The sequence below is a fragment of the Dendropsophus ebraccatus genome, chromosome 2, assembly GCF_027789765.1.
Source record: "Dendropsophus ebraccatus isolate aDenEbr1 chromosome 2, aDenEbr1.pat, whole genome shotgun sequence".
Taxonomy (NCBI): domain Eukaryota; kingdom Metazoa; phylum Chordata; class Amphibia; order Anura; family Hylidae; genus Dendropsophus; species Dendropsophus ebraccatus.
In genome coordinates this window covers 35,722,533-35,736,768 of record NC_091455.1, presented here as the reverse complement: position 1 = coordinate 35,736,768, position 14,236 = coordinate 35,722,533, and the positions used below count along the sequence as shown (strand labels likewise).

Genomic DNA, 14,236 nt, shown 5'->3' with positions numbered 1-14,236 from the left:
ATCTATTCATCTATCTCCTATCTGTCTATCTCCTATCTATCTATCTATCTATCTATCTATCTCCTATCTATCTATCTCCTATCTGTCTATCTATCTCCGATCTATCTATCTCCTATCTATCTGTCTGGCTGTATGCCATCTATCTGTCTATTACATATGTATTTATTTATCTATCTATGATACTTAGTGAAATTCTTTGAATCCAACATCAGATAAATTTTTTCCTTATTTTTATTATAATTTTAGAGCACAGGATAAGCTATACAAAAAACCCTAAAAGCTTATCCTCAATCCACTTTGCCCCAGCTATAGCTTTTTATAAAGCTATAAAGTGCTTATGTGGCAAAGGGATAGAGTGACATATCAAGGATTACTTGTGTTGTCCACTTCATTTCTTCTTCCTAAATCTTTTACCTCCGTTAAGAGATATACCCATACCCATACATCGCTATCTGTCTTATACTCCGGCATCTGTCTGGTTCTTTGCATTATGAGAGACCTTCCATTATATAGTGTATGCATTTAGTTTTGCCACAGTAATAAGTGAGCTGAGAGATTGCGGCACTACTTTACTCCTCCTTTCTTCCAGAGTATGCAGAATGTTAGGTCAGGTTCACTCCATGAAGAGTAATTAATCGTCCTTACAAGTTAAGCTGTAGGCTGCTTAGCATGACTTCATGTGGAAACCCAAGAATGTGCCTACTTCATTCCAGTTTAGCTGTTATGTTAAGCATGGCATTTGTTAACTTTGAAATAAGAATTTTTTTCCTTATGATTTAATGAGTCCTGACACGTGAGAAGTGGAGCTGGCTGGAGCGCAGACTTTTCTAATTACCAGAAGGGTCATTTGCTAAAAACATTTTGGTGTCTTGATAGTTTTTCATTAGTGCATTACAAACATGTTTTTGTGAGTAACACGACAGTCTTTATGCATAGTCTGAGTAGTGGAAATAGTCTGTGCATGCTACAGAAATACAGTAGCATTAGGGACTGGGGAAACAGTAGGCAGGTTGGACATGCTGGGACCTGTCGTTCTATGGCTGCTACCCTATCACAAATTGCTATGAAACTTTCACAAAATAAATTGTGAACATTAAAGAGCATCTTTCAGCCTTGTCTGTTTTAGTCAACACTTTTAGGCTGGTTTCACACTACGTATATTTCAGTCAGTATTGTGGTCCTCATATTGCAACCAAAACCAGGAGTGGATTGAATACACAGAAAGGCTATGTTCACACAATGTTGTAATTGAGTGGATGGCCGCCATTTAATGGCAAATATTTGCTGTTATTTTAAAACAACGGCTGTTATATTGAAATAATGGCCGTTATTTACTGTTATATGGCGGCCATCCACTCAATTTTAACATTGTGTGAACAGAGCCTTTCTGTGTTTTTAATCCACTCCTGGTTTTGGTTGCAATATGAGGACCACAATACTGACTGAAATATGCGTAGTGTGAACCCAGCCTCATTCTGTATCAAAGCAATGAAACTGGAACAATTATTTTTAGAACTTTGTCTTGTGCTTTTCCTCTGTTATTCCTCCTGAAACTGATGAAATTGACAACTGGGCGTTACCATTACGATTGTTAATAGGCTTTGACCGTAACTATTTTGACAATACACATGTAAAACACACAATGTAGCTTTCTAAAACTGTTGTTCCAGCTAACAAGTATTTTATAGATGCTTTTTATATATCCACTGTATTGTCTGCTCAAGTGACCTATGACATAAATATAGAAAGCTCAAACCTCATGCAGCTGAAACATATGTCAACAAATGTATAAAGGTTGATATATTTAATGTAGAGTACAAATGTAACTGCATAAAACTATGATTTTTATAAAGGCATTCATACAGTTTAAGGCTGCGTTCACACTACGTATATTTCAGTCAGTATATTTCAGTCAGTATTGCAACCAAAACCAGGAGTGGATTAAAAACACAGAAAGGATCTGTTCATTGAGTGGATGGCCGTCATATAACAGTAAATAACGACCATTATTTCAATATAACAGCCGTTGTTCTAAAATAACAGCAAATATTTGCCATTAAATAACGGCCATCCACTCAATTTCAACATTGTGTGAACAGATCCTTTCTGTGTTTTTAATGCACTCCTGGTTTTGGTTGCAATACTGACTTAAATATACTGACTGAACTATACATATACTGACTGAAATATACGTAGTGTGAACCCAGCCTAAAGCAGGTACATCGCTGTAGGAGTTTTATATCAGTAGATCCGCACCGGTGCGGGGATACCGATGCTGCAGTCCTTTTTTCAAACCATGGCCTGGTTCCCGCGTATGGCGCCGGTCTACCCCTGGTCACCGGCCTACCCCTGGTCACCGGCCCGGCCTTAAGCACTGGAGGTATATGGATGTAAAAATCTGGTATCATGGATGTACCTGCTGCTATAATCGCTTTAAGCAGAGAAGAAATTCAGTTCTGTATACACAGTTAAAACCCCGGCCCAAGCAGATTGGTTTGGCGGTGCCCCTTCTGAACATTAATGTGCTTCCGCCCCAACAAGCTTTGCCCATTTACAGCATGAAGGACTCATCAGGAGATCAAAGTAGAGATAAATAAAATTATATGGAACCAACTAAATATTAAATACGATCATTTACAGCCACCATAGACATAACTATAGTTGGGGAAGCCAGAGCCAGTGCAGTGGACCAACAAATATTGCACCTTTTATGTAGGAAATAAGTTAGTGGATTTCCACTATTTAGCTGTGTAGATTCCCACAGTGCCATTATCTGTACTTTATTATTGTTAAGACTAGTCACAGATATGTTTTGGCCTAACCTGACAATTCAGGAAAAGCCAGCCCCTTGTATGGTGGGCTCCTAACTCTCCTCTGATGGATGAGCCTGGGGGAGAAAAGGATCGGGCATGTTGGATTTTACCTGTTCCATCTCTTCATTTTAGGCTGGAAAGGACACTGCTGGGGAATCTGGCGGTAGCTTTCTTCACCCTCTCCACTGAGAGGACTCATATGCTTGGCCAAACTGATTTTGTTTGCATATAAGGAGGGATTGGGAGAAATAGCTTTCTGCTAAAGTGTTGTTCCACCGACTTCAATCAAATGTGTTGGGCAGCATGGTGGCCCAGTGGTTAGCACTGTAGCCTTGCAGTGCTGGAGTCCTGGGTTCAAATCCCACCAAGGGCAACATCTGCAAAGAGTTTGTGTGTTTTCTTGCATTTCTGTAGCGTTTGCGTTCTTCAAGTACTCCGGTTTCCTCCCACACCCAAAAACATTCAGATAGGTGAAGTGCTGTGGAATCTGTGTGCGCTATACAAATAAATAAAAATAAAATGCTGCTTTTGAATTTCTTGTTGTTAAATAGTGGAGGGCCCATCTTATTTTGCTGTAAGGCCCTTTGAATTTTTCTTGTGCCCCTCTGTATAGCTCTGTTTCTTAGCGCAATAAAGAGGATTTGGTTAAGCTTCTAACCTCTAAAATTGCTGTAAGGGGTCTTCATGTATTTTTTTTTATCTTTTATGTTTTCATGCAAAGTGACATCAACAGCTCATAAAAGCATGTTACTTACAGTGTGCTTCAATTTCCAAAAAACTTTGGAAAGAAAGACAAAAATTACAACTGAATATTTTTGAGACATAATCTGTCCAAGTAACTGTCCAGTGTTTGGGTGTAAACATTTCTCTTGACATCTTAATTTTATTTTTGCAACTCATCTGTTCATGTTCTGTATTTTCTTGTACCCCAGTGAAGTTACAGAATCGTCTTGGTGAACCTCTAGTGGATATCTATTTCGCCAATATCAACTTTTTATCTAGGAAGACAGCATATGCAAAATAGCTTTCACACCACCTAGAAAAGGTCAGTGTTTCACATTTAGGAGTCATAGAACATTGACTAGGAATATATTCCAGGCCAATAATCTCTTTAAAAGGAAAGACTTTTCATCTGTAGACAGCGGTTTCAGTGTTTTTGCCCCTCATCAGTGCAGAGCAGGGTATTGGCAGGAAAGGAAGAGGGCTAATAATGTTGGTCAAAGGGATACTGGTTCTCCTTAACCACTTAACAATGCATGACGGGTATACCCGTCATGCGGCCATTAAGGATGAACAGAGAGGGCTCCCGGCGTGAGCCCTCTCTGCAGCCCGCGGTCCCCGGTTGCTATGTGCAGCCAGGGACCGCAGGTATTAGCCGGCGTGGGCCGATCGCCGCGGCCGGCTAATTATTCAAATGCAGCTATCAAAGCTGACAGCTGCATTCGAACAGTATATGTGCCCCCTGTCCCTGGTGTCTAGCTGTCATGCAATCGCGGAGGGGAGATCCTTTCTAATGAGCTGGCTGGGGCTCAGCGTCGGAATGAGGCTGATCCCGGCTCAGCAATCCATGTATGTGGTCTGCTGCAGACCATTTTAATAGAGCACCGATCTGATGGATCCTTGCTCTATTATATACACAGCATTGATCTCAATGGGAGGTCAGTGCTGTGTATATAGAAGTCCCCCAGGGGGCTTCATATTACTGTTAGTGAAAAACAAATAGTGTTTTTATTAATAAAAAATCCCCTCCCCTAATAAAAGTTTAAATCACCCCCCTTTTCCCATTTTACAAATAAAAATAAATAAATAAACATATTTGGTATCGCCACGTGCGTAATCGCCTGAACTGTTAAATTATCGCATTCCTGATCTCACACGGTAAACCGCGTAAGCGCAAAAACCCGCCAAAGTGCGAAATTGCGCTTTTTTGTTTACATCAAATCCAGGAAAAATTTAATAAAAGTGATCAAAAAGTCGCATATACACAACCAAGGTACCAAAAGAAAGAACAGATCGAGGCACAAAAAATGCACCTCAATCAGCCCCATAGACCAAACATTAAAAGCGCTTTAAGGGTGCCCTCACACCTACCGTATCGCAGTAGAAAATCCGCTGTGGATCCGCAGCAGATCCGCAGCAGGTTTAACTAAATGAATGAACACAGCATCAAATCCGCACTTAGAAATCTGCTGCGGATCCGCAGCGGATTTGACAGTGCGTATTTAATGCTGTGTTCATTCATTTAGTTAAACCTGCTGCGGATGCACAGCGGATTTTGTACTGCGATACGGTAGGTGTGAAGGCACCCTAAGGCTGGGAATAGAGCGATTTTAAACACATTTAGTTTCAGGGTTAGGGTTTTAATTTTTTTAAAAGCCGTCAGATAATATAAAAGTTATGCAAGTTACATATCGTTGTAATCGTACTGACTTGTGGAACATAGATAACATGTCAGTTTTACCATAAGGCGAACGGCGTAAAAAGGAAACTCCTCGAAATAAAAGGAATTGCACCTTTTTTTTCCAATTTCACTGCACATATAATTTTTTTCTGAATTTTCAGCATATTTTATAGAAAAATTATGTCTGTATTTGCAAAGTATAATTGGTGTCACAAAAAAATATGAGAAGGAAACATGAGAAGGAAAAAATGAAAGCGCCAAAATGAAAACTGGCTCCGTACTTAAGGGGTTAAGAAGACCATTACAATAACATGTGGCGACGCAAGGGCCATTCCTGCTCCTCTTGGAATATTGGGAAGAAAGCATATGTAAAATAGCTCTCATGCCACCTAGGGAAGGTGGCATTTTTTCAAGTCAGTGTTTCATTCCATCTAGAAGTCTTAGAACATTGACTAGGAATATATGCCAAGCCAAAATCTCTCTAAAAGGAAAAACTTCCCATCTGTAGAAAACGGTTTTGCAGTGTTGCAAATCAAGTGAGAGGCCTATCAATGTTGGTCAAAGGTATACTAATTCTCCTTAAAGGGGTTATCCGGTGTTACAAAAACATGGGCACTTTCTTCCGGAGACAACATGACTTGTCTCCAGTTAAGGTGTGGTTTTCAATTAAGGTCCATTCACTTCAGTGGAACCAAGTTATAAAACCCCACCCAAACTGGAGAGTAGAGTCGTGCTGTCTCTGGAAGAAAGTGGCCATGTTTTTATAACGCTGGATAACCCCTTTAAGGAGACCTCCATATCGCAAAGGGCTAATTTTGTTTTATTTATTTATTTTATTTATGTTTTATTTATTTGTGTAGAGCAGTGCCCCCGTAGGCTATAACTCATGTTATATAACTCAATACACTCTGTAATATAGACAGTCAAATCAATTCTGTCCCATTCTTGAATTCTTCACAACCCTTATCTGCATTGCTTGCTAAATGCCAGAGAACAGGGCCAAAATTCTATTATCAAGAACATAGAGCCCCAATGTTCTTCAAAAATATCCAACCAATCCACATTAATTTCTTCTCTATGTGAATACAGAGTAGACATTATATTTTTGATTTACCAAAGCAGAAAAAAAATTGTTTGCTTCATTAGTTTTAATATGTTCTTGTAGTACTTTTATCATCTCATCCCCAGGCTATGCTGTATTATTTTTAATCCCATCTGGTATATAGACCGTGTTCTGATTAATGGGTCTATGCCAAGTGTGAAAGGTGAGATGTAATTTTTGAGTAATCACAAAGTCTGGAAAAGTTAGTTTTGCAACTGTAAGTGACTACTACTCCAGGGAGCGTTTTCTGCGAACATTTGTTTCATGTCTTTCTCTAAATCCATCTGCTTTCCTTCTCGAAGTCTTTAAGATTTTACATGGTGCTGGCCTAGACAGGCTTACAATCTTAGGACATTGTGGAAACTAAACCTTTTCGGTGGTTGAGTTCATGTGAGCATTTTCTTAACAGCATGAGTGATTAGTATAAAATCCTTACCATGGGTGATTTGGGTTAAATGGTGGAGTTATAGCGTGGCTATGTGGAAATAAAGGCTTACTACCTGTGAGGACCTGTTGGGTGGAAATTTTATCGAAGCACAAACATTGGCAGTCAGCTACAAGGTACTCCTGTGGATTGTTTCACACTCTGCTTTGCAGAAAGATGGCACAATGTGGAGCAACACTATTAGTACTGTCAACCAAAAGTCAAAATATGTGACTAAATCATAGTAGTAATAGGCAAAATAATAATCAACATCTATGGAAATGCATTTATAATGACACTGTAGGTTTTTCTTAATGTGTAATTCGTGGGCTTTACTGAATAATTAAGCTATGTTAGGGAGATTTGGTGGTACTAATATATATATATATATATATATATATATATATATATATCCTACTGTTTGCTGTGTGTGCTACTAGAGAACCAAAAAATGCTGTTCTTGTATTAATCTCTAAGAATATGGTTTGAAATATTGTGAGTAACCAACAGGGTCAGGATATACTCCACCTGGTGACAAAAGAAGATGCTTTATCTGCACTGATCCTGCACTGTAAGCGAGTGCTGATCTGCTAGATCTGCGCTTGCTTATCCAGCCCATACATTGTCAATAATCATGTAGCAAGGGCTCTATATTAATCGTTTTCTGTGCAGCCCTTGCTTTTTCCATTAAAAAAAGGGTTGATGCTTACCTTGGTGTCCTGCAGCTTTCTGCCAGTGTTCCCTGTTCACCATTGACCCTTCTGGCTCTGGCTCTTTAGCGACAGGCTGCTCAGCCCATCCTTGACTGAGACAGGACAGCACGGCCAGTGATTGGCTGAGCGGCCTGGGCTAGAAGCATCAGCAGTGACTGGAGGACACCAGTGGAGCATAGGTATCAACTTTATCATTTTTATAGTCATCAGTCATCAGCTGTGCACCACTACCAGTAGCTATGCACAGCCAGCAGCCGATGATGTTTAAGCAAGTTTAAGCGACAATAATCAGCTGATGATCATTTCTTTGGCTGATGATTGTCACTTAGTGTAATAAAACCCTCATAGTAGGGTGATATTTGTCTAGTGGTTACGTACAACTTAAGGGTCCATTCACATGTACAGGATCTGGTGCAGATTTGATGCTGCATTTGGTTACATTAATATCTTCAGCATCAAATCTGCTGCTGACCAGTACATGGACCGTAAGGTTTTTTTTTTTTGTGATGTTATTGTGTATTGACTCTTCGGTCAACTACTGATCTCTGTGATCACCTACACTTGTTGCGTGTGACCTCTGAGGCCACTGATTTGCTGCAGATCCCCATCATTGTATGATAACCTCGATCATTGTATGATAACCTCGATCATTGTATGATAACCTCGATCATTGTATGATGACCTCACCAGGGATGTCTGAGCTGAATCGGGAATTATTATTGGGATTTTTCTCATTTTCCCTCCCTTCCCTCCTTGGACAAATTGCTTTGCCAGCCTTCAGTAGAAGATTAAAGAAACTCTGAGTTATGATTTGAAATATTTTAAAATTTAAGTATTTATTATATTTTTCATTTCTCTTAACAGTTGACATCAACATTGATATATCAAGACCATTGAAAGTCAACTTCAGCTTTGTCAAGTTGGATCAGCTGAATATTTTCTTACAAAAGATCATGAGAAGTGGTCCAGACCCTTTGCTAGAGAGCCCATCAACAACAGAAGAAATACTACAAATGGATGAAACTATGAAATCTACCACATTAAGTCATAAGAAGTATCCGGGTACAATGGTCCTTGATGCTTCAAAATCCAATTTACACCCAGAAGAAACATGGTGGTCAATGTCCTTTTTTCACAGGATCACATTTCAGACAACTCAAGTATTTCTATCATTGGAGACTGTGCCACACCCCAAAACTCCCTGCATTTTGACTTACTTTTCTGATCTCCGGGGATGTCTGAGTATTCAAGCGGGAAACAAGACATTAGGTAAGTTTTTGTTTTCAATGTATAGAAGCACACGGGCCTGACATTAGATGATGGCTAACCCTACCTGGATGCAACTAAGTTTTGAAACCTTGTTTAGCTTTACAAATAATTCTCCAATTTTAAGGCAGTTGCAGCAATGACTTGTTAAATGTTCCTTTAACTTGTTAAAGAATGTTTCCCACTTTTTGTGTACCTAGAAGTCTAGGTGACCACACACATTACAACCAAACTTACCAAAAGCGAGCACTTATACACGTAGGGGTGCAAAGGGAGCGTTTGCATTATAGTGCTTACGGGTTTCAATGGCCCCTTTGCCACATAAGTAGACACTAGTATCTTGATATATGATGATACATGATGGACAAGGGGCCCAGTTAGAGATTTACGTCTCTGTCGATACCTTTCGTTTTAAAGAAGCGCTTGCTGTGTTTCAGTTGAACACAGCAAGAAGATAATTTTGAAGGGGAACTATAGCCCCTTATAGCGCCTGGAACGCTGAGGAGGAAGGTATGTCCCTTGCCTTCCTTCTCTGTGCAGGTCCCGCATGGTAAGTCTGTGTAATCTTCGTTCCAGTGCACTGTTAGGAGCACTGCTGCGTCATTGGCCCGCTCCTTTTAATGTAATCAATGGAGCGGGTGTGCCAGGTGATACGGCAGTGCTCCTAACAGTGCACCGGAGCGAAGATTACTCCAACTAACAGCGTGGGACCAGCACCAAGGAGGAGGGTAACACATATAGCTATCAGCAGGTTAGAGTCATCTAACATGCTTATAGTTTCCCTTTAATCCCCCATATCCCATCCTTCTTGTGTAGCTACAAGTGATGAGCACAACTCGAGCATTCTCGAGTTAGATTGTTCGGCATTTGAATACCAATGGTTGAAGAAGTTGGATGCAGCCTAGGGAGTCCTTGCAAACATGGTTACATGTTTTTTTCCCCCCAGGTTCCATAGGGCTGCATCCAACTTCTTCAGCCACCGGGAGTGAAATGCAGAACGAGACGTGAGCATGCTTGAATTGCACTCATCTCTAGTAGCTAAACCAACAGATCTGTACCCTTGCTTGTTTCTTGCACCCACTAGTTTTGTTTTTTCAATAGGACTAGTTGCAAAAAAATATTGCAGTACCTTGCCCCTTTGTCTTTCTTTTTCCTTAGTAAAATAAATATTCTTGAAAGGTATAGCTGCTGTAGATAGAAAGAAAAGCTCAGCTTTGCACAATTCTTCACAGCTTATGGTCTGTACCTCTTGGAGAACTTCCTATTTTTGGGACTGTACCCCCTTAGTTACTTTTTGAGGCCATACAATGAACCACTATTCTCATTTTTAAAGTAGTCACAGAGATTTAGAGCCAACCCAGAACTAGTAATGTGGGATAACGTAGAGTTCCCGAAGCCTAACAAACACTGCATCCAACATTCAGGTGTAAATGACATGGACATGTTTTGCATTACCACTCATTTCCACTCTGCGATGAGGGAATGGGCATGCTATAAGTGTTAGTTTATAGATTTACTTTGTATTCTTGTTCTTTCGCTTGCTGTTATTTACAAGAAAAATTCCTCCTCAGTACATAAGCGGAAATATGATTTACAAGAAAGGTGCATCGACATTTAGCATAAACATTTAGAAACTTGAGTATCTGGTCCAGGCATCTAATAAACATTCTTTATTATTCTTTGTTACTGAGATTATGTTTATTGCCATTTGCCCGGCAGAATTTTTTCGAGGATTTAACAACGCCGTTCCAATCTGAAATATTTACAGAATCTAACTAATTGCCCCGGCTCTATACGATCACATATCTCATCGTAAAACATTCTCTTCATTTATTTTCGCTGTCTCTTAAAAAATGTCTGCCATTTGTAAACCAATATTAATTAGTTTAGAACTCCGGTTTACAATCCTGGAATTGCCGTTTCATGCAAATTTGCCTCCAGCAAGCCGATTCTGTGTTCTTTCAGTATAACCGAGAGTACAGATTTCAAGAAGCACTCTCTAAGAAGCTTTTTTATCTTATTTATCTTAAAAAGGGAAATATGGAACATGCCTTGCACTGTAAAAGATGTGATGCTTAGCTGAGTGCTTTAATTTTATTGCCCCCGCCAAGAAAATGTAGCCGAACGTATGAATAGACAGTACTGTACTCAATGAAACTGTATATCGGTCATTGTTTTTATGCTCCACACACCAGGGTTGCATGATATTTTGGATGTTGGCTTCTTGCTGAGGAGCACTCTTTTGGCGCCATACTCTACTTGATGAAAGGCATGGGGCCTTCTACATGAGCCAGGCTTGCTGACGGCACTTAAATCTCCGCACAGAGCAGTCTCTGTAAAGGCCCTAAGAAGAAGAAAAAAAGGTCTTAAAGAATTTTTTTTTCCAAAATCAATTTGGCAGTGCCAATGGTGCCTAAACGATTCTTTAATAAGACAACCTTATAAAGAAGAATACCAGCTGAAACTCGACATAGCAACAGAACAGATACAGGAAATGTTTTGTAACTGAGAAGTACTCATAACGGGCCAAACGTAGGTGATTTATTTCCCTCTTTACTTCAAAAAATCTGGCAGGCTTCACCGCATTTCAGTGCATTTTGCAAATGCTTTCTAAGCTAAAATGCAACATGAAAGACTTTGTGAGTGCTCTGGGCCGGCATTCTTGATTTAGCCATAAAGACTTTTTCAGACCAGTTCAGGACATTGTTTTCATTCCCACGCTTACCTTCGCCAGGGCTCGGAGGCTTGAAACAAGTTCATGGGCACTGTAAGGATTACATTCTCGTTATACATCATATTAATATCCAGTATGGAGGAGCCTGTATCACTCATGCTTCTGTACTGAACTGAATTGTGTGTCTGATAGTAATCCAGGAGACAGACTACAAAGGGCATGCTCCTATCTCCGCTAGACATGGAGCTAATGGCTGTAAAGGTTGACCTTTTTGCTTCCCAGACTTGAAGGCAACCTGACGTTAGTACAGTAGAGCTGGTGCAGGAAACATGGAAAAGGATATAGAGTGAATAGAATTTTTATATCTGAAACAAGTGGCAGGAGAGTTTCAAAAAGATCTGACCTGCTTTCTTATGGTTGAGAAAAGAGATGGAGCAGGCACTCATAAAACAGTACTACAGTAGTGATGAGTAGTTGACCTTAAAATAAAGTGGCACCTCGGTTCTTGAACTTAATTAGTTTAGGAAGGCAGTCAGAGAACCGAGCAGTGTCTTCCCATAGGAAATAATGTAAATATGTTTAATTGGTTCCAGCAGCCACCAATAATTACCTACAATACTTATTTATTACATTGAAAAGTGTCCAGTATAATCACTACAGTACAGTGCAGAATGGTACTATACTGTACAGTACATTACAGAACAGCACTATATACTGTACAGTACATTACAGAACAGCACTATATACTGTACAGTACATTACAGAGCAGCACTATATACTGTACAGTACATTACAAAGCAGCACTATATACTGTACAGTACATTACAGAACAGCACTATACAGTACATTACAGAACAGCACTATATACTGTACAGTACATTATACCCAAGAATACATGCAACGAAACCAGCAATTATAGTACAGTAGCCACTATCTCCTCACTCATCCTCTACTGTATAGCGTCCCCCCATATCCCAGCACTGTAAAGTATGGGAGATGGTAGTGCACTGACTGTATTACTACTACTGTACTGTATATGCACTCCAGCAGTCTTATACAGTACAGGATTGGAGGTGGTGGTGCACTGACTGTACTACTAATGTACTGTATATACACTCCAGCAGTCTTATACAGTACTGTACAGGATTGGAGGTGGTGGTGCACTGACTGTACTACTAATGTACTGTATATACACTCCAGCAGTCTCAGTACTCTATGTATTGTACTGTATGTGAAGCTTCACCAGTGCTAAAATCACCAGGTACAACCCACCATCCACACTCGCAAAAACGTTCAGATACCGAGCAAAGTTGGAAATCTGAATGTTACTTCCAGGTAAATTTTCATTTGAATACCATTGTATACGGTGCAAGTAAAAGAAATGAAGAACAACACAAAAGAAATGTATGTCCTATGAATAATCAATACATGTAGCACTTTATTACAACCTCCAAAAATGTATACCTTGTTCACAGGAAAATAGTCAAGCCAGGCTTGCACAATTACATGTTGCGATATAGAGTAATAATGCAGAGACTTTAACCATAATGTTGATATCCAATGTGATAGACTGACCAAAGCATAAAGGAAGGAAATAAGAAGACAGTAATGTGCCCAGTAAAGTCATATATACCCTGTCCCAAATGTTTTGCAAGTAGCAGCCAACTTCCTTAGGATTTTGATCACATTGAGAATTTAAAGGGGTAGTGCGGCGTTAAACATTTATTCACTGAATAACACACATTACAAAGTTATGCAACTTTGTAATGTGTGTTATTTAAGTGAATAACCCCCCTTCCCGTGTTCCCCCCACCCCGGAAGTGTGGTGCAGTATACTTACTCAATTGCTGTCGACCCCGACCACCATCTTGGGTCGACGACGTCATCTTCGGCAGGCCGGACAGACCGCTCCAGCCGTCCCTCATGCCAGCGTCATCAGCTACTCAGCCACGATTGGCTGAGCATAACTATGTCAAAGAAGTGCAAAATGAAGCTCTTGGGCCCCAATGCAAAATCTGTAAAGGGCTCCCCAAGTATTGTTGTTTTATGGCGCAAAAGAGACTTATCTTGGTTCACTTACTCTACACGGCCTAGGTCAGGGGTGTCAGACTCCCGGCCCTCCAGCTGGTTTAGAACACCAATTCTCATCATGCCCGAAAGCTAAACATTTGGGTGTCCAGGCATGATGGTAATTGGAGTTTAGTAACAGCTGGAGGGTCGGGAGTCTGACACCCCTGACCTACGTGCAACTGCAGCCTCTGTTACACCTATCTAAAATTTTGAGCTGTACATGGAGATTGTGGATACTACCCTTATTTGTTTAAGATACCACTGACTCCAAAGGGTATACTGTCCCATAATCCCACACAACTTCACGTGTTTTGGCGCTTCATGGGCCAATAAACAAGTCTTTTGTCTTCTATGCCTTTGATATGAGACTTAATTAAATAAAATCCATGTTTTCCGAAAATGTGCTATCTATTTCTTGCCCTCAGTACGGCCGGATTAATGTCACTCTTTTTATAGCATGAAACTAATACACTAAATAATTCACCCTGCCTTTGATTTTATAGTGGCACAGTCCGGCGGATATCTGCAGCAGCTGCATTTTTTTTTTCTTTTTTTCTTTCTTTTTTTTTAACAAATTATTTGCTGACCCAAGCTGAGCGCAGCGACAAAAGTTGTCATCTCAGATCTGCCTTTAGAACAGGAGAAAGAAAACGGAGCATTGTTTTTCCGCCTTCCAGCCATCTGCTCTACAGATGTTATTATATAGAATTACTTAAGATAAAATGATAGTAGCGTTTTTTTCCTTTTTTAAACGAAAAACCTCAACAATTCGC

The 14,236-nt window shown here is 40.0% G+C and overlaps 1 protein-coding gene across 4 annotated transcripts in view; it reads left to right on the top strand.

Annotated features, from left to right (window-relative positions):
• The window catches only part of VPS13B (vacuolar protein sorting 13 homolog B), a 729,531-nt gene that overhangs the window by 570,583 nt on the left and 144,712 nt on the right, over positions 1-14,236 (top strand). For all 4 annotated transcript variants that reach the window (XM_069957347.1, XM_069957346.1, XM_069957349.1 and 1 more), the window contains exon 36: positions 8,318-8,722. In XM_069957347.1, the coding sequence (XP_069813448.1) occupies positions 8,318-8,722 (405 nt within the window). The remainder of the gene's footprint in view (positions 1-8,317; positions 8,723-14,236) is intronic.